This window comes from Cheilinus undulatus, linkage group 16 (assembly GCF_018320785.1).
Source record: "Cheilinus undulatus linkage group 16, ASM1832078v1, whole genome shotgun sequence".
Lineage (NCBI taxonomy): Eukaryota > Metazoa > Chordata > Actinopteri > Labriformes > Labridae > Cheilinus > Cheilinus undulatus.
In genome coordinates this window covers 3,434,127-3,455,910 of record NC_054880.1, presented here as the reverse complement: position 1 = coordinate 3,455,910, position 21,784 = coordinate 3,434,127, and the positions used below count along the sequence as shown (strand labels likewise).

General features: G+C 41.1%; 1 protein-coding gene across 1 annotated transcript in view; it reads right to left on the bottom strand.

The window, feature by feature from the left end:
* Window positions 1–21,338, bottom strand: part of LOC121523360 (pleckstrin homology domain-containing family O member 1-A-like) — a 31,666-nt gene extending 10,328 nt beyond the window's left edge. Inside the window, exons 1-3 of the mRNA XM_041808210.1 lie at window positions 21,181–21,338; window positions 16,686–16,835; window positions 1,464–1,604 (exon numbers count right to left, since the gene is read on the bottom strand). Coding sequence (XP_041664144.1) covers window positions 1,464–1,604; window positions 16,686–16,835; window positions 21,181–21,207 — 318 coding nt within the window. The 5' untranslated portion in view covers window positions 21,208–21,338. The remainder of the gene's footprint in view (window positions 1–1,463; window positions 1,605–16,685; window positions 16,836–21,180) is intronic.
* Window positions 21,339–21,784: the final 446 nt, after the last annotated feature.

Here is a 21,784-nt window from a genome sequence, read left to right as displayed (position 1 = left end):
TTTACCCATTTATTGATTTTATAAATCTAGCATGGTCAATAAAATTTGATTAAAAAAACATTCATTTCAAAGTGAAAACAGATTTCTACAAACTAATGCCAATTAAATAAAATATATGTAATATGAAACAAGTGGCGGCATAAATATTCACCCATTTAAAGTGAGTATTTAGTAGAGTCACCTCTGGCTGCAATCACAGCTCTGAGTCTGTGTGGATAGGTCTCAATCAGCCTTGCACATCTGGACACTGGAATTTTACTCCATTCTTCTTCGCAAAACTGCTCAAGCTCTGTCAGTTTACACAGGCATCAGGTGTGGACAGCCCTTTTCAATTCCTGCAATAAATTCTCTATTAGATTGAGGTCTGGGCTTTGACTCGAACACTCCTGAACATTCACCTAGTTGTCTTTCTCTGTACGCTTCGGGTCATTGTCTCGCTGGAAGATAAATCTTCTCCCAAGCCGTAGTTCTCTTGCAGACTGAAGATTGTCCTCATATATTTTGCTACCTTCATTTTACCCTCTACCTTTACAAGCCTTCCAGAGCTGGCTGCTGAGAAGCATCCCCACAGCATGATGCTTCCATCACTGTGCTTCACGGTGGGGATGGTGTGTTTGTGGTGATGTGCAGTGTGGCCAAAAAGCTCCATTTTGGTCTCATCAGACCAAAGAACTTTCTTTAAATTGACCATGGAGTCTCCAGATTGTCCAGATTTAATCTGAGTTTTCTTCAACAGCATCTTTCTCTTTGCCACTCTCCCATAAAGCTCTGACTGGTGAAGAACCCGGCCAACAGTTGTTGTATTCAGAGTCTCTCCCATCTCAGCTGCTGAAGCTTGGAACTCCTTCAGAGTAGTCATAGGTGTCTTGGTGTCCTCTCTCACTAGTCTCCTTCTTGCACGCTCACTCAGTTTGTGAGGACGGTCTGATCTAGGCAGATTTACACATTTGCCATGGTCCTTCATTTCTTCATGATGGATTTAACTGAACTCTGGGGGATGCTCAGAGCCTTGGAAATGTTTTTACATCCTCCCTCCGACTTCTACTTTCCAATAACATTTTCTCTGAGCTGCTTGGAGTGTTCTTTTGTCTTCATGGTGTAATGGTAGCCATGAATACTGATTAACCAGTGACTGAACCTTCCAGATACAGGTGTCTTTACTACAATAACTTGAGACACCTTCACTGCACTCAGGTGATCCTCCTTTGACTAATTGTGAGACTTCTAGCCCTGTTGGCTGGACCTCTGTTAAATTAGATCAGTCGCTTTAGAGGGGGTGAATATTTATGCCGTTACTTATTCTACATGACATGTTTTTGTTTAATTTAATAAGAGGGAAAAACACCCAAGTGGGTGTATATTTCTGTAGGCACTGTAAATATCAGATAAATAATATGCCTTACTGTGGTTTATTGTGCTAACAGACCATCATTGTGTTTTAAAGCTGTGTCTCCTTTACTCACCGTGTTCCCCGGCTGTCTGCAGCGCAGCAGAGTGAAGCGGCTGTGGTTCTTCTTGCTGCGACTCTTGGCTTTCCTCAGCTCCTCTGAACGCTCGTAATCAGCCAGGTCGAACACTTCCTGAGCCTTCCTCTCATCTTTGACCTGCAAAAACACAAGAAATACACATTTATGCACAAGTATCTTTAACTTTTTACAGTGCAGACGTCTGGCAGAAACTTTCCTCGTTTGGATGAAGAAATGAAGGTGGGAACCAAACAGACTCAGTTTTGTAACACTTTGATTTCAGACCTAGCCTCCAGGTAGTTTCACAGGTTCCTTGAGGAGGATTTTAAGGTCTATGATAAGGTACAAGAGTATTAACTGGATCCTGGAGAAGAAATCAGTGAGGATATTTGTATGGAGACGTTCCTAAGCTCCTATAGACCCTTCTATTGTTAACAGTGTTACATCACAATTAATAGAGAGTGAGACTGTCCACCACAGTGTGAACACAACATCTGACAGCCAATCAGAGAGCAGGAGGCTGCATGGTGACAGACTCAGAGTGAGCTCTCTGAAATCTGCTCTGACAGAAATAATCAGAGTGACATATCTTCCCTCATAAACCCTCTCTGAGCTCCCAGCTGCTGTTTGATGTGATCAGGTTAAAGACTCAGAGAAAACACCTGGTGCGTATGAATCATCACCTGCGTGTGACAGCAGATGATATTTTTACCCATAATCCCTCGCTCTCTTTAAAGCCTCCAGACTTCATTGATAAAAACAGATGTTTAAGCTCACAGACGGAGAGAGTCGCTGCTCATGCCTCAGTCAGTCTCTCTAGTAGTTTCTCTACATAAATGCTGAAGCAGACTTTTACTTTGAAAAACACAAACAGAAGTGTACTCATACATCTTCCTGATGTCAAACTCTCCTGATGCGGAGACAGAAAATTCCAGCATTTCTCTTTTCTAAAGGATAAAGCATTGCATTGTATCCCTCTCTCTATCATTCTGTATGTTTAGGTTCAGAGATGTTTTGACTTTTACCATGCAAGCCAATGAAAACCAATGCTGTGTTTCCACCAGGGGGTCCTGTTTGATTAAAAACAGTTTGGTTGGACTGGGTTGGACTTTAGAGGGTGGTCATGTGATGTCTCAGTCAGCACGAGTCTCTGCTGTTTCGGCCACTGAGGGGCTGAAAGCTGGAACAGGCAGCACTTCACTGCATCATGTTCCCAGATTTTCCCCTCATGATGTCATGTGGGGAGAAAGCCCCGCCCCCAAATTCGATGGCCCTTCCCGCTTGCAAGAAAGCTCTGCCCTTCTCTCCCTATCCTCCTCTCATTTCCTGTGAGGGGCGGAGCCAGGGGCTGAGTCAGACAGCTCACTAACATTTAAAGCTACAGACACAGAAACAGCTCATTCTGAGCATGGCTGAAACAGAGGGGGTTTTTAGACCATAAACGGTAGAAAGAATTGGACAAACCCCATGTGACGTCAGCCGTCTGCTTACAATAGGCGGACTCAAATGGCTTTTGAAGCCAGTCAGTGTAGGCTTCCATATTGAAATCGCGGTCTCAACCGAACTTTGGATCAACCTAACGGCCCGCCCACTAAGCTCAACTTCCTGAAATGTAGCCTCTGCCTGCCGAGCTATATGTCAATCAAATGAGATGCTCCAATTATCTTTCATCCTAAATATAATCCAAACGATCGTGGTACAAAAAATTCACCCCCCCATACAGTGGGAGCACAATAAGACACTAGCTAATGAGACATGTTTGGTTTTTCGAACCAGGCTGTAAACCAGTTTATTTCTAGTGTCAAAACCAGCTACCTAACATGTGTCCAGACGGGACTTCCGGTGTTCCTGCAGCCAGCCTCAAGTGGACACTTGCGGTATTGCAATTTTTTGCACTTCTGCATTGGCTTCATTTTTCAGGACCAGAGGCTGCTGCCTGTATTAGACATGCAAAAATCCAATACTGGAGTGTTTTTTTTCAGCAACAAACTTTAAAGGCATGTTTTGGGGACCTCTGAGACTGATATAAACTTGTCTTAAAGGAGTAAAATACGTGACCTTTAATAAAAACATCAATTAATTCTTCTTGTCAAAATGTTTGTTTACAGAATTAGCATGGTAGCGCTGCATTGTACAAAACAGTCGAGCAAAAGCTTCATGTTCTAATGTGGGCCATATTTCATTTTTTATTTCAAATTTGCTGTGGGCCAATCAAAAGTGGACAGCTGGTCGCATTTGGCCCCCAGGCCATAGTTTGGACACCCCTGCCTCAGTCACAGGACATACATGTTATCACCTCCTCCTGCTCACTCCATGATGATTTTTTGTAAATACTTCCTGCTGTTGTCTCACACGGGCTCACCCTGAAATCCTGAGAGTTTTAACAGGATGCAGGCAGGAAAAAGGTCACACATGCAACTCAGCCTGATTTCAGCCAGTCCTGTCCATGCATACATATGTTTTCTTTCCTCTGGACTGACAAGTAAATCATGCTCAGTGTGTTTCTCGTTTGTTCCTCTGCACACAGACGAGTCATGAAGCTGCAGCTTTTAAAAAAGAGTCTGAAGACGGGGAGCGTTTAAATAAAAAGGTTTGAGTTTGAGTCGAGTCGCTGGCTGCGTTTGGTTTCCATGTTTCATTCATCAGAGACGATTTCACCTCGTTCAACTTTAATCCACAGAGATCTTTTTAGCAGAGCTGAAACTCCACCATACTGACTGAGTGAAAACTGCTGCCAGTGTTTGATTTAAAAGAATCCAGATTTACTAACACTTTAAATGTGCATTTTTCTACTGATATAAATCACAGCATCATCCTTTAAGGCACGTGTGGATGCTGGCATTAAAAACACGTACTGTCCCTTTAATCTGAACCTCTAACCACTAAAGGTCAAACAGGCTCACACATCCACATGGATCAATATCTATAAACACAAACATACATCTCTGACATCAGCACGCTCACATTAATGAGGTCACAGAGGTCAGAGGGAGTTTGTCACATGCAGAAGCTGCTGGTGATGAACATTCGTCAATATCAGAGCAGATCCGATCAATAATCAAGCTGAGCTGGACAAACACAGAAAGATTATGACTTTAGACTGCAGGATGGACACACGTCATAAATATTATAACAACATGAGGGCAGACTCATGATCTTCATTTTATAATCCTGATTGGACACTAGACGACTCAGAGACACCATCAGACCAAACCCATGGGATCTCACAGAATCTCTCGTGATCAAACGTGACTACATAGGAAAAACAAACATGGAGGACGACTGAAATCCTTCACTGACTGTCAAAGCTGCAGCAGAAAAAAGCAAAGGAAAGAAAATGTGTGAATATGAGATGAAATCATACGAGCTGTCGGTTCACTTCCTGAGAAGTGTCAGAGTGCCCTTTAAATGGCGCTGAAATCCCCCCAACTGCTCTGGCGCTCTGTCATGTGCAGCCTCTCTCTCTGACTCCTCTCCATCAGCACATGTCCATAGGATGCCGTCTGTGCATCCTTAAGGGTTTAATAGTGAAGATCACTTCCTTTTTCTAAACATACATGTCAGATTAAACTTCTCAAACATGGTTTCTGCCTTCAAATGTAATTTTCTAATACTGATTTATTTCAGTGTTTGTTTATCTGAGAAGCTTTTATCAAATCTGATTCTTCAAAACTCCGTCATGATGAGGAATGAGGCTCCTGCAGGGCTGAGTGATTACAGAGTAGAGGAGGAACACGTAGACACCAGGGGGAGCTTTGGGACTTGAGTTTATGTGTTTTTGTTAGCAGAAGGTTCCGGATGTTTGAAAGTGTTTACATAGTGGGAGGAGGTGGTCCTCCTGTTCTAATAGCCTCCGATGCATTAGCAGGGATTTATGTCTGTTTTGGGCATTCAGCTATCAAGTGATAATACTTCTTTGTGGATGCATAATAGCTCAGACTGCACACAGAGGTAGCCTGGGACGCCTTCATCCAGTCTGGGTTGGTTGTGTGGAACCAGCTATAATTAAAGGCCGCCCTGTCAACAGATGAGCTCTGCAGTGCTCCATTCATAAAGTCCATGATGATGAGTCCAATATGATCCTATATTGGCAGTTAGTATTGGCTTATATCAGCTTCAAATATTAGCCTATATCAGCTGTAAATATTGGTCTTAATGTGCTTTAAATATCTACCTATATCAGTGGTAAATATCAATTTATATCAACTGTATATATCAACCTACATTGGCTTTAAAAATGGGCTTATGTTGGCTGTAAATAGAGGCTTACATCGGCCATAAATATTTGGCTTAATTAGTAATAAGTATTGTCCTGTATCCTGTAATAGCAGCCTATATCATCGGTGGATATCAATTTATGTCTGCCTGTAAATAAAGGCCTATTGGCAATAAATATCATCCAACTGGCAATAAGTATTGCCCTGTATCGGCTCCAAACTATCAGGTGTAAATAATGGCTTTTATCAGTGATAAAATATTGGCCCATATAAGCTGTAAATAGAGGTCTTTTAGCTATATATATCTTCCTATATTGGCTGCAAATATCAACTCATATCAGCTTTATTTTAGCTGTAAATATCAGCCTGTTTTGGCTGTAAAAATTGACAAATAAAAGCCATAAAGATTGCCTCTGGCATCTATAAATATGGGCCTATACCAGCTGAGTTTTAGGACAAACAGAACTACGAATGTCAGGCCATCCTTTTCTTTGGTTCTCCTCATTTCTTAAACTTTAAATAATTTTTTCATGACTGATGTTTTAGGTTTGAACTACATTTATATATCAGTACTGGCTAAATGAGTTTGGGAATATTCGCATGTTGGATACTGACAAAATTCCTCCTTAGTAAGTACTCTGAATATAAAAAGTATTCCCCGCTTTGGGAGTGGCAGGGTTCTGCAGGCCATCACCACAAATGAACAGCAGGGGAAACTCTGTGACTGACTGATTGGTGGAAATGTAGAAGAAGACAGCAGGAGCTTTATCACTTCTGCACAGACTGACCTTCACCGTGTGGATATTTAACACATCTATGATCACACAAGCTCACAGATTTTCACTCATAAAGCTGCAGATTTAGCTTCAGACAAATCCTTTAACCTGAAACAATGTCTGCATAAAGGAGAGCAGATTTGAAGCACGCACACTCAGAGGTTCCCCCAGGCTGCAGCTGAATTAACGTGTTCTGGGTCAACGTTCTGCTGGAGTGCAGAAACAAGACGAGGGATGATGAAAAGAATCATAATTACATGAAACACGCACACATGGTTTAACATGACTCATTATTCTTCTGCTTCGCTCATTTCACCTCCGGAGGAAGACTCAAAAAAGAAATGAGACTTTTATTTTCTGCTGCTGAAACTCAGTGAAGTGAAAACGGAGCATCAGTTGGAATAAGAACCAACCTCAAACATAAAGACAGAAATATGTTTAATAATCTGATCACTGTCATGAGGTAGAGCTGCTCTTAGTGAACACTGGCGCTGCAGCAGAGCTGCTAAGATTATAGAAAATCCTCTTTATGACTCAGCTCTTATTGAAAAATTAATCAAATCCACGCAAACATCATCTCCGTCTCCATCCAGGTCCTCATGTGTGCGCAGAGCTGGATTCCCTGAGTTTTCATCCTCGGTCATAAAAAGAGAGTCTGACTCAGCGTCCCAGAATCCTCTCTGCGTGCACGCTTACATAACGTCCTGTTATATAAATATAACATTCAGCTGCAGAGTCACTGCGTGCACTCAGCACTCCAACACACCTGCTGCACCTGAACACATCACGCAGCTACACCTGTCCTCTGTGACGCATTCGGGGACTCTCTGAAAGTTTGAATCAGAGGCTGTGTGTGAGGATACAGAGAGAGGGAAGTGAACAGAGGGTAGCTCTGACGTCACGTTTGACCCTCTGCCCCTCGAACTGAGTGGCCAAACAGACAGAAACATGGCCGCCTTTAGTAGAGGACAAGAGAGTGAGCCATGCAGTCTGCATTTACAAACATTTGTGATCCTAAATGCATTGTTCTGAAGAGCTCAGAGACTTCAATGCTGCCATTACATTAAGACGGTTCATGAAATTTCATCCTTGATATTCCACAGTCAGCTTTAAGTGATATTGCTAGAAAGTGGAAGAGTTTAGGAACAACAGCAAGCCATGAAGACAAAGACCGAATAAAATCACAGAGCAGGGTCAGCGCTCTGCTGTTCCACCGCTGAAGAGTCCTGAACTTCCGCTGGTATTAATGTAAGCACGAAAAACTGCAGTAATAGCTTCCATTCTTGCAGCTGCATGCAAGCCTCACATCACCAAGTCCAATGACAGGCATCAGAGGGAGTGGTGTAAAGCACGCCGACACTATGGAGCTGTGGAAACGCCTTATCTCCACTGATGGCCAATCTTAATGCTTCAGCATACCAAGACATTCTGGACAATTCCATGCTTCCAACTGTGTGGCAATAGTTTGGGGAAGGCCATTTTCTATTCCAACATGACTAGGGTTGGGCATTGTTTGAATTTGAACGATTCCGGTTCAGATTTTGATTCCTCATTTCGATTCTGGTTCCTAACGATTCTCGATTCCGATTCTTTTAAGAGGCAGGGTTAAAAAGTCGGCACGGTTTAAATGAGGGCGCTAACAGGAGTTCTTTTTGGATGAAATGTCTGAACTTCTCCATGAATTTTTGTAATTAGATGAACTTTTTATGAACTTTACTATTCATTTCTCACAGGGCTATTTTCCACCAGTATATAAATAGTAAACCTTTGAACTTGAATATAAATGTATTTCAGTTTCTTTACACAGAAGTACACTTTCACAAAAGTTCTTTGTTTTTGAAAACCTCATGAAAAAAAACATTTACACATATCCTGTTGTTTCTGAGTTAGAGAGTGTCTGATTCTGCAGGCACTTAAACATGTTACTGAGCTCCCATAATTGTGTTGCAAATGTTGCACTGAGCCGACTGCCAAACTTTTGAGCACTGCCGCACACTGTCCATGGTTGCAATGCACACACATACTTTCTGCAGCTTCTTCTTCGTTGGTGTTTGGCGGCTATTTTTTTCCAGCCGGCAGACTGGGCATCGAAACTAGGAATTGAAATTTTAAAATTTGATGATTCCGGGAGAATTGGAATGTTAGTCTTGGTTCCCATCGATGCCCAACCCTAAACATGACTGTGCCCCAGTGCACAAAACAAGGACTATAAAGACATGGTTTTATGAGTAGGGTGTGGTAGAACTTGACCGGCCCACACAGAGTCTTGATCTATGGTATGAACTGGAACAGAGATTGTGAGCCAGGCCTTCTAATCCATCATCAGTGCCTGACCTCATAACTGCTCTACAGAATGACTGGGCACAAATTCCCAGAAAAAACACAAAATCTAGTGAAAAGCTTTCTAAGAAGAGTGGAGGCTGTTAGAGCTGCAAAAGAGGGCCAACTCCAGATTAAAGTTCATGCATTTGAATAGAATATCATTACAGTCCCTGTTGGTGTGATGGTCAGGCGGACAAATACTTGAGCGTTTGTCCCGCTTTCTTCATCAGGAAACAGATTGCAGACATATTCTCCTAATGTGGTCAGCCTTCTATTCACTCGATTTTGCACAAGTGAGACACCCGTATCAGGTGCGTGAGACATGTCTGCATGTGAGCTCATGCAGGCGGTCTGAAAGCTTTTACTTGTTAACATGCAAACAAAAATCAGGCCAATCATGCGTCTCACACACCCAGTCTGAAACAGCTGCAGTGTTTTCAGCATGAATATTCATGTTCTGAAATAAAGAAGGAATAGAAGATGGAGAGGCAGATGAAAAAGAAAAGAAAATTGGAGAGAATTTTCAGAAATAAAAGCATTAAAGTTCTTAAAACGAGCAGCTTTACGTCTGCGTTCAGATTTCAGACTCAGATCGGAGAGTTTTTATCTGCAGCTCTGATGATGCCGAGTCATCTTTATACAGCGCTGAGTCAGACTGAGAGGTCATGTGACCTGTGATGTCATGCTCTGCCTTTTAAAAAATGACAAATGTACTGAGAGAGAGAGAGAGTAGATATATTTAGAGAGAAAGAGGCAGAGATGTGCCCTGAGATAACACAAGCACACACACATTATCTAAGAGAGAGAGAGAGAGAGAGAGAGAGAGAGAGAGAGAGAGGCCGCTGGCTGAGCAGTCAACACGTGTCACTGAATCAAAGATCTTCATCTGACACAGCTGAGCCCGCAGCCACACACACTCATACTATAACACACACACGCTGGGCTCTGATTGGTCAGGCTGCATGTTGCCGTATAATCTCGGCAAAAACAGAAAGAATAAAAGAAAGGAATCACATTTTAGACCTCTGAATCATCAAATAATAACTTTTCTGTTTAAAAAAAAAAAAACATAAGACTGGGAAAAAATCTGCTGCACTGAAGGTTCCCAAGAGCTCAGTGGCCTCCAGAATTCTCAAATGGAGTAAGTTTGGTGCAAGGACTCTTCCAAGAGCCAGTCCGTCAGTCAAAGTGAGCAATCAGGGGGAGCGGACCTGAGGAAGAGAGGTGACCAAGGTCACTCGGGCTGAGCTCCAGAGATCCTGTGTGGAGACGGGACAAAGTTCCAGAAGGACAACCATCACTGCGGCCCTCCAATGATCTGGCTTTATGGCTGAGTGGTGAGACAAATGCCTCTCCTCAGTGCAAAACACATGAAAGCTCTTCTCTCTCATAAATGTGAAATATTTCTCATGCTATGCGTATTTGAAACAGACTTTCTGGCCTGTAAGGTCACATCTGATGAGGATATTTTGATAATAAAAGGAAAAACAAAACAAAGAGTAATTCATAAGGACTCTTAGAATGATTAAGAGTCACCAGTTAACACGGTCACCAGTTAAACTGATACACCGAGAGCTTTACGTCCATGCATGGATAGTGATGTTGTAGAAACAAAGTGAATATGGTGTTTTCTGACCACCTGATGTTACTATTGATTATTAATGTTACTATGTCTGTTCTGATATCATAATGAACATCCTGCTGCTATAACTGGTGGCGTTTCTGTCTGTCTGCGTTGATTTGCACGCCACACTGTTGCTCCAATTGTCACTGATACCTCTTAGAAGACTTCTAGGGTGTACTTGTTCTAAGCTGGAACCATGAAAAAACACAAATATGCACAGATTTTCTATAAAATCCCAAAATGTTGTGTCGAGTCATCATTCGGGAGCTTGGATGTATGAGCTGGGAATGACATCACACCTGAGAGGAATGAGTTTCATTTACTATGATAAGTGACAGAGCTGGAAAAAGCCTGCAAGGAAACGTATTTGGATGAGCGAATAAACCTGCTCATCGATCCCTGATCAAAGTCTCTTTCTCTCTTTTAAAACACTTCTCAATTCATTCATGGAGAAATCAGCACCGGTGCCGCCTAAGCATGTTTCAATATAGGTCGTCTCTACGTAACCAGCATCACACGGCAGGTGGGTCATGTGATGCTTTGTTAAAGCTTCACAAAAAAGTGTGTGCACTAAAACTTTGTAGATAAGTCAAAAAAGCACCGCTTCAATGCTCCTCCTATTGTGGTTTTAGCCTATCACTGCACATATGCAACGGCACGCAGAGACACTGAGCCATTATGCAGTTATTTGGGGAAAACATGCTTTTCCATGCAAATTGGCCTTTCTGCATCAAGCATCTAATGATGATGATTGTAACAGCATGGGATAGAGAAAAGATTAACCTTCTGTCTAATGGAAGTTAGCTGAAGTTTGATGCATGAACTTTCCAGGGATCAGGAAACAAATTCTCCTCTGTGTGACTTTAAAATAAATGATTTTTGAATAAGGTTGGCAAATGTTACTTTGACGCTGCTGTTACTAAGAAGCCGTAATCAGGACCAGATGCTTTTTTTTATCCGTGTGTGGCACCGTTACGTATGACAGGGATGTGGTTGTTTTCTTGGGTTTCCTTCATTCAGAGATTAAACTGAATCAAGCGCAGTCTGTTAATCTGAATATTTAACATGAATTGTTAGAATGATGTAGGTGGGATTTAACAGACCTGTTTAGGTGCAGGGCAACAATACCAAAGTGTTGAGTACTGAACCGATCTTTATTTGAGTCAGAACATGGCTCAACAAATACAATCATAATGAATTATTGAGTTTCACTGCTAAATATTAAAATAACAATAATAAAGGGGCCTGCATCACAGTCTCTTTCTCTCTCTCTCTCTCTCTCTCTCCATTATGCTCTATTCTGGCAGCATCACATGATTACGAAACAGCCTGTCATTGGCTGACAGACCCTCACAAAGGGTAAACAATACAGCGGTTAGCATTCAAGCTAAATAAATAAGTAATAAATGATCAAGATTTGATTAAAATAGATAAAAAGACGTTCAGTATCGGGTACACTGGTGTGGATTTAATCATTAAAGTCCCCAAAAGTCACACAAGTTCCAGGCTCACTGAAAATGCTGACGCGGGGGATTAAAAAGCATCAATAGCGTTAATGGGAAGGCATGACGGCTAGCTTCAAGAGGAAAAACAAGTAAGAGGCAACAATTTTTGGCTCAAAAGTTATTTAACTTTAAATAAACTGTGTCACCTCCTGACAGCGCCGGTCTGGAAGGCGTTTCAACGGTCACATTTAGAGAAAAACTGTCACACAGCCTCCACTCTTTGCTGCAGGAGTGGCTCCTTTGGTTCTTCTTCACTGCTCTAAAAATGGTTTCCTGCAGTGCATGCAGTGCTTTCAGCCTAACAGTTTGCATGGCTAAACGAAGCAAAATATAAGGCTAAACCAAACGGTGTACTTGATACCAACACCTGTATTTGAAGCAGTACCAGACCTATCTCTGGTACCGGTATCAGAACAACCCTACGTTACACTCCCTGTTGTAAAGATGTCTTAATTTTTCACAGAGGCCAAGGTCAGAAAAGAATCACATCAATTATGTGTAAATTAAACCTGCTCAGATTAAATTATATTTTCAATTATATTTTCAATAGTACAGAGATTTTCTCTAATCTAATAGCAGAGATCAAGGAGGAGTGGGTCAGCTGGTTGTAATGAGTAAAATGATGCTAATGATGGGATTTCAAGCTGATTGGGACACAGTGTTTTGGTTTGTGCAGCTGCTTTCAGCCTGAACATTTGCTGGTCTGGATCAGCTGCTCCTGACCAGGCAGGTTATCAATGATTAATAGTTTGGTCACAGCGATCAGCAAACATTCACCACTACAGGCTTTATTTTTAGCCTTTTACATCTTCAGTAAGACAGTTATCTGTGTTTGCCAGCTGAATGTGTCTTATATGAAGTAAAAGGCACAGCTGACAGGAAATGAGACTAAAACATTTCCTTAGATTTGAGTTTTGTCAGTATTTTGGCAGGCTGAGACCCTCTCCATCCACAGCAGGATAAAAAGTGAAGCTGCTCTGACAGCAAACAGCTGCTGACACTCGACTCAAACTCACAGCCAAAGGACCTGCCAGAAATTACCCACAATCCTCCCTGTCCTGTCCAACAGGCTGAAATCACCAGCTGGCTCGAAGAGACGCGAGTCTCACGCTCAGCCGCTTCCAGTCCGATTCTGAACGCCTTCAGAGATTTCCGTCATCAGACAGACGTCCAGTGAGCGTGACTGTTCAGAACCAGGCTGAGTACGCAGCAGGGACGGGATATAAAGATGGACGATGCAGCGTCTAAGCCGTCTTTGGCTCAAAAACAAGCTCAGAATGCTTCTTGTGATGGGTGTTCACACACCGCTACAGTGTTAGTGGTGAAATGGATCACAGTTGATGTGTGATTCATTCAGACCACTCTTCACATTACGTGATCCTGACTCTACAGAACATTTATCAGCATGGTCTACACTAGACCAGAGGTTTGCAAACTTTTCTTTGGCCAAGGCACACTGAAGGTTAAGCCAATATCTCAAGGCCCACTATATCCATATCAATACAAAATAGACTCTTTAAATAATGTTAGAGTCAAGGTTGCCCATAAGGGGGGAAAGGGAGAGTTTTCTGGGGCCCAGACAACAGGGGGATCATGGAGGTCAGCAAAACCATGATCTATTGTTAAGTTAAACTGTGATAATCAATTTATTTAGCCTGAAAAATAAAAACAATTATCAAAGCAACAAAAAATAGTTTTTTTATAAATGTAAAAAAATGCAGTCCCCTTTTTACTGGTAATGTTAACAATGTTGATGGAGACACTGAACTGAATGATCAGGAAAGTAATGGCAACTCCATAGCTCTGTCAGAGTGTGCAAAAACATCAGGAGTCCAGGAAATAAAACAGAAGATGCTGAGACAACTTTTATTGAGAAAAATTGAAAAAAAGGTGGTGAAAGTGGGTTAAAGTGGCATAAACAAGTCGGCAGTGTCAAAAAGGTGGCAAAAATGGGTTACAAGTTCCAAAAGTGTCCAAAAAGGATAAATGTTGCAAAAAGGTGGGAGAAAGGGGTTAAAAGTGCTGAAAACATGTGGAAGAAATGGACAAAGAAAGTGGCCAAAAAGGCAAAAGTGGACAAAGGTGGTAAAAAGGGGTTAACAGTAATGAAAATGTGGAAAAATTGGGAAAAAAGTGGCCAAACAGGAAAAAGTGGGTGAAAATTGGCAAAAATGGTGGTAAAATATGTTGCAAGTAGCAAAAAAGTAGCAATAAAGAGTTGAAATTGTAAAAAAGTTGTAAAAAGGTGATGAAAGTGATGAGAAAATCTGGCCAACAATTGAACAATTGCACAAGTGGACGAAAAAATTGGGTTAAGAGTGATGAGAAAAACCTGGCAAAATTGGAGGTGAAAGTCAGTTAAATGTGTCAAAAAGGGGGCAAAAATGGTTGAAAATAGGCAAAAAGGTGGTAAAGTATGTTGCAAGTGGCAAAAAAGTGTCAATAAAGAGTAAAAAGTTGTTAAAAAGTGGTGAAAAGGTGATGAAAGTGATGAAAAAAATCAGGCACAAAAAATGTTCAATCGCATAAGTGGGTGAAAAGTTAATGGTGGCAAAAATTGGTAAAAACTTGGGTTAAGAGTGATGAGAAAAACGTGGCGAAATTGGGCAAGTGTAGCCAAACAAGTGAAAAATAGGTAGATACTGAGAAAAAGGAAACGAAAGTGGGTAAAAAGTAGCAAAAACAAGTTAAAAATGTCATAAAGGTAGTTAAAAAGGTGATGAAAAAAAAATTGCCAAAAAATGGCAGCAATGGTGGCAAAAATTGGTTAAAAGTGATGAAAATGTGGAAAAATTGGATACAAAAGTTGCCAAACAGACAAAGGTGGGTGAAGATGGGCAAAAAAGGTACCAAAGTATGTTGCAAGTTGCAAAAAAGTGGCAATAAAGAGTAAAAAGTCATAAAAAGGTGGTTAAAAGGGCTTAACAGTGAAAAATATCTGGTAAAAAAAATTGTTCAAACAATCGCAGAAATTGGTGAAAGAAATGGTTGTTAGAGTGATGAGAAAAATGTGGAAAAATTGGGCAAAAGTGGCCAAACAAAGTAAAATTGAGAAAAAGGAGATGAAAGTCGATTAAAAGTGTTAAAAATGTGGTAAAAAGGTGATGAAAGTGATGAAAAAATATCTGGCGTGCAGAAAGTGGCAAAAGGTGGCAAAAATGGGTCAAAAGTAGCAAAAAAAAGTGGAGAAAATGCAAAAAAGTAGCAAAATGGGTTCAAGGTGTCAAAAGAAGTGGCAACTATGGGGAGGAAAAATGGTTAACATGGTTAAAAGTAGCATGAATGCATAATTTTAACAGCCAAACCCAAAGATATCTCACCGCGCTTCAGCTCTAAATGAGTAACTGTTAGCCAGGATGCTAGCACCAATGCTACTGATCCAACACACATGCAATGATTTCAATAAATCACTACTGGGGAGAGCCATTTTCTGGTTGTTTTTCAGGGGCTCAGCCAGATCTGTGGGCCGGCCTGATTACAGCACTTTTCATATAGTTGTAGTATTGACATACGGTTGTACAAATGCCCAAGGCACACCTAGACACTAGAGTTCGTTGCCCTGACATTTGAGAACGGCTGCAGTAGACGTTCTGCAGCTGCATCTCTCTGCAGAGACTCGGTGAAAAGACGGCATGCAGGTACCACAGAAGTCAGCAGTGCAAAAAGGAGGACCTTTTGTCTGAACTACTTTTTAAGGACTCTGACTCAGAAACAGTCCAGAAAACAAGGATATTTCATTGTGTATGGTGACTTTGTGGACAAATATGTCAACAAAGATTTAAACCAGATCCTGAAACTGACGATCCATTGAAGCAGTAATTGCTGTGGACAGTCCACAGAGGAGCAGGTGCTTGTGCCCATGCAAGTTTTTCCAAAATAAATTCCACTTGCACTTATTATGGAACTTATTCACATGCAGGATTGGCATTAAAGTGTCAGTTTATTCAGCATGCAGCATCATGCAACTCTAAATTATGAATGAATACATACAGTGTGTTCTAGTGCACACACGAGGTACAACTGATGCGGCTGTTAGTGTAGCAGAGTGATGTGTGACAGACAACATCAGGATGAGCTTAGTCATCAGCACTCTGACAGCCTCTGTTATTTTTCAGATGCATTTTTTGGGGGTCTGTAAAACAGCCCAACCCTTGCACACCGAGTCTGTTTCTCATTCCTCATGTAGCACTGAGCCAAGATGGAGAGACAAAGAACAACTTTGGCTGTGAAATTTTGGTCTTTCCCACATAATACACAGAAAAATCTCAAAGTAAGGTTAATGTATGAGGAAGGGGAAGGAGGGGATTTGCATGGATGCGAATAAACAGTCAAAGTTTTGTAGTCAGTGTGCTAACATGATGAACACAAGAGACCGTGTGCAAAGACCTAAATACTAGAGAATCAGGTAACTAATCAAACATCTTCCACTGGTGTCGTTTCAATTCTTGTGCTACACAGAAAACAAGTCAAATGTTCTCTCCTCTGCTGTAATAACAGCAACACACAGCGAGTGTGCTCATTTTGCAAAGCGTCTCCATCACCACAGGCTTGTTTCAGGGAGAAAAGGGAGGCTGTGAGATCTAAATATGCATTTTTAAAAGGCTATGTCTTTCAATTTTAGTTTGTAATATGGTATAAAATGGAATAAAACAGTTAACATGAAGAGCAAACGAGTCAGCAGGGGGATCTCCAGATGTTTTAACATCTGTTTAAGGTCACATCATCTATCTTTGTATACGCGCTCTGATTAAGACTAAATTATTGATAATCCTGACCTCTTTGTCTGAGATGTACAGGTGGTCCCCTCTCAGGATCACAAAGCGGCTCCTCCACAGCTCCCTGAAGATCCCACGGCCACAGAACTTCTTGATCCAGCCAGCCTTCTCCGGCTGCTGGACCGGCTGCTGGACCGAGTCCTGAGCGCCCTGAAACACACAATAGACCATGAAAAACACACAATAAACACATGAAAAACACAAAATAAACACATGAAAAACACACAATAGACCATGAAAAACACACAATAAACACATGAAAAACACACAGTAGACCATGAAAAACACACAATAAACACATGAAAAACACACAATAAACACACATTAAAAACATGAAAAACACCCAATAAAGACACACAAACACAATTTAGCCACATGGTATCCACATGACAAAAACCCAAGACAACAGAACCCTCAAAAACACACAAAAGACACACAGCCGTGTTCAATGATTGTACTGAGTGGAGAATGACATGGAGAGAACATTTCCCCTGCATGTGTGGAGATCTATCACTTATGCAGCTATACAGTCGATGGCTGTGAATCAGACCCAGGATATGAACACCATCACCCCTACCCCGCCCCAGCCCCTCACAGCGAGTTTTTCTGAATATTTCCTGCTTTACTCTCACTTCAGGAGGTTTTCAGTGGTTATTCAAAGCTTCATCCAAACAGAAGACTGGACATGAAGACATTTGGTCTCCACTTCAAAAGAGGAGAGGCAAAACGTCTTCAAGAACCTGAACCAGATCCAGTTGCCCCTGTTGGATCAAGATTTGAAGAGTAAGAAGAAAAAGAAAGAAGGAGTTGAGAGAGTCGTGGCTCCCACAGCAGGATGAGGAGACGAAGACGTGGGAGGAGGAAGATGGAGACGGAGGAAGAGGAGGATTAGTTCAGAGATGTTAGAGAGAGGTGAGGAGGAGGAGTAGTGAGACTGACCTACTTTTATTACACAACTGCAGAGACAAAACACCAACGAAGAAGAATGCGGCTTATTAAATCCATGTTTGAGTTGGTTCATGAAGCTGGTTGTGTTTTCCTGCAGATTAAAGCTGCAGCAGAGCTCAGCCTCACCGTTACGTCACACAGAGAGGATTGGGTTTGTGGGACAGAGTATTAGGGCCACTTAAAATAAATAAATATGTCTGTTTGTTTCAAAAAAAACCACACTTTTCATGTTTTAAAAGTCATACATTTCCAAGAAAAGACTTCAAATCTAGAGTTTTAAAAAGTTGTACATCTGTGATGAGCAAAACGGAACATTTTTGAGATGATTAAGTTTGATTGTTTGTGTTTGACTGGCCAGCCAACTGGTCTGGGCTTCATAACATCACAGCAGCGCCACGGACTGATCGCCTCCACGCCACGTCGCATGGATGCAGTAATTCATACAAAAGAAGCCCCGACCAAGTATTGAGTGCAGAAATGAAAAGAATTTTGCAGCCAAAATCATCAAGGTTCAAACATAAAAACCGTTGAAATATTTCACTTTCTGTGTGATGAATCTAGAAAATATAGAAGTTTCACTTTCTAAATTTAAATACTGGAAACTTTTCATGACATTAAAAGTTCCTGAGATGCACCTGTAAGTCTGAGTTTTCATGCTTGGTTGCTCCCCTGCTGGTCTGCTGTCACATTAGTAACATCGCTCTGTGTCCAAGCACATTTTGGTACACAGTCTGAGACCATGGGTGGGTACACAATCATAGTTTGTTATCTGCAAAGAAGAAACAAGAAGAGACCTGACCTGGTCTGTGTTTGTTTATGCACCATGCAGACGATGGAGTCCATCCTGCTATAATGGATGTTTTCATTATTTTAAAGACAACAGCAACCCTTCCTGCTTCCATGAAAGATGTTTTTGTTGTTTTATTTTTTGCTACCATTTGCCCATTTGTCACTTTTTACCCATTTATACAAATTTTACTGTTTTTTCTGCTTTTCGCCCAACTTTCGGAACATTTTGCCAGTTTTAGACATTTTTTATCCACTTTTGTCTTTTATCCACCTTTTTCAGGGCATTTTGGCCCATTAATGCCACGTTTTCCCCATTTATGCCTTTTTGCCCAAATTTTGGCCCTTTTTGTTCACATATGCCTTCTGTCACTCATTTTGCCATTTTTTTAGCTGCTTTTCAACATTTTTTTTGCCACATCGCCCAATCTGGCTGTCTTCCCCTACTTCGCTTCTTTTGGTCTGTTTTTCCACATTTAACCAGTTTTGGCAATTTTCTCTCATTTCTGTGGCTTTCATGCTTTTTAAGCCACTTTTTACCATTTATTCTTTTTGGCCCATTTTTTGCCACTTTTGCCTATGTACATAATTTTTAACCATTTTCACCCTTTTTTTGTTGCTTTTTACCCATTTTTGACACTTTTGCCCTATTCTGGCACATCGCCCAATTTTGCAGCTTTTGCCACTTTTCACCCACTTTTGCGTTTTGATCCACTTTACCTTTTTTCCACCTTTTCTGCTCATTTTGGCCCTTTAATGCCATGTTTTACCCATTTATGCCTTTTTGCCCAAATTTTGCCCCTTTTTGTCGCCCAGTCTAGCTGGTTTTTGCGGCTTTCTTCCCATACTTTGCCTCTTTCTTTCCGTTTTTCCACATTTAACCAGTTTTGGCCATTTTCACTCATTTTTGTGGCTTTTGTGCTTTTCAAGCCGATTTTTACCTATATATTCTTTTTGGCCCATTTTTTTGCCACTTTTGCCCATTTACGCCACTTTTCACCCAATTTTGCGTCTTTTTTAATCCACTTTAGCTTTTTTTGCACCTTTTGGCCCTTTTATGCCATGTTTTACCCATTTATGACTTTTCTGCCCCATTTTTGGCCTTTTACGCCTATGTACACATTTATCACTCATATTTGCCACTTTTTTAGCGGCTTTTTGTCAATTTTTTCCCCTTTTCACAATCTAGCTTGTTTTTTTCATTCCTGCACCAATTTTTTGGAACATTTTACCAGTTTTTACTATTTTCACCTATTTTTCGTGGCTTGTCCTGCTTTTTGAAGCCACATAATACCCATTTATGCCTTTTTGGTTCATTTTTCACCCATTTTTACATTTTTTTGCTGCTTTTTGTCTTTCAATGCAACTTTTTCACCTTTTTTTTACCATATCGCCCAATTTTGCAGCTTCATGTTACTTTTTTCCACTTTTCACCCTTTTTTGCATCAATTTCTCACTTTGTTGCAACTTTTAACTTTTTTTTTTTTTTGACATGTTAAATCCATTTCTGCCAATTTCCCTCTTCGTTATTCTCTCCTTTACAAAAATAAATCACCTAAGTTTCTTCCACTTTATTTTCTGGCATCCTGCATTAGTGCACATTCTGTCCTGTGAGGTCTGACGTGGCTTTCCTATCATTAATTCAGCAGCTCATTCACATTTTTAACATCACCAATAAAAAGATCATTCTGTTTTAAGAGAAGGACTTTACATTTTGAAAAAGGCCAGCAAACAAAAATCATTTTTGTTCTTTGGTAAGGTTGGTGATTATTCAGGTTAAAAATAAAACATCTTCATTACAGCTTAACTTTACAGTGGACCGTGATCTTGCTGACCTCCATGAGCCCGGTTTGTCTGGGCCCCAGGAGGCTCTCCCTTTACCCCCCTTTATGCTCGGCCTTGCTCTGTCAGTCATTTGGAGTATAATAAATAAAAACAGCCAATGAGAGCAAAAAAAGCTGATTTAGGATGAAGAGATGTTCTCTTCTTTCACATCCTGATGAGATTAAGCTGAATCTAAAAACCACAGCACAAGTAAGTCTCTTATTCACCACCAAAATGCTCTAAAACTCTAAAAGTTGAATGAATCTCAGCCTAAAGAGCTCAGATCTTGTTTGTCCCCGCCGTCACTGTGACATCTAAATCCTATAAATGATTAAAATAATCATCAGAATAATTTCTGCATCAGCTGAAACACATTTAGTCGTGAAATATTAATACTTCTCTCTGGATTAAAACAGTGGGGATGATCGGAGAGGTGGTGATTCTGTGTCTATAAATATTTAATTCTATTTTAATTTAAGGCTTTAGCATTGATATTTCTATATGTACAGTCAATATTTGGTCCCTGATGGAGGAAAAAGACGAAGATCTTGTTTCTTTTCTATTTTGGAGCTTTAGATGAAAATAAATGAGCAGGATAATTATTCAGACATGCAGTCATTTGCATAAATCTGCAGACGGCACGAGGGGAGTCCTATAAGAATATAAAGGACTATTTCACTCTTTATGTCCGTATTTGTGCAGATTTAGACATGATTTAAAGAGAAGATTGAATGATCTGAGTTTTTATTGAGCTGAAGGTAAAATAAACGTTTTCTTGCTCTACTTTCTTTGATGTTTGAACCCTCAGATTAATGATCCGCTGCTCTGCTGATGATGATGATGCTGATAAAGGATGAAGATGATGAATGGATGAATGATGACTGAGTGATATTAATTCTCTCAGTGATGATTAAAAAAAGGAGATTCCCGCTCTTACCCGCCTGCTCGGGTTGCTCTTCTTCATCCTCCTCCTCCTCCTCCTCGCTCCGGGGCTCTCCGGACGATCACGCCGACGGGGAGGAGGTTCAGGCCGGCCCCGCGGTGTCTCGGTGCCCGCTGAGAGCTGGTGGCGGTGGTTCCGTTAGTCCGAGCGGCTCGTGCTCAGCTCCGAGTCCGTGAGTCTGGAACACCGAGGGAGCAGCATCCTCGCGCCTGGTCAGTGTGGAGGCAGATGCTCGCTCTCTCTCTCTCTCTCTCTCTCTCTCTCTCTCACGCGGGCGCGCACGGTATCCTACATTCCGGTAAAGGAGCCCCACAGCGCCACCCAGCGGCTCAGAGACGAACACTGAGACAAAGAAACAAAAGACCTCAGAGTATTGATCCCTGAGTATCGATCCCAACGTGAAAATGACCGGAATGCTTCCCCTTAAATGTGTAATTATGTTTTAGATTTTCACTGAAAGCGAAGCGAATGAATAATAAATACACTCACAGTGGATAAAGTCCCAATAAATCCACGTTATGAAATATTTAAACAAAGGAATTTATCATTTTTCTTTCCCTAAAATTGATTATATTCTTGATAAATTATAAAATCACGA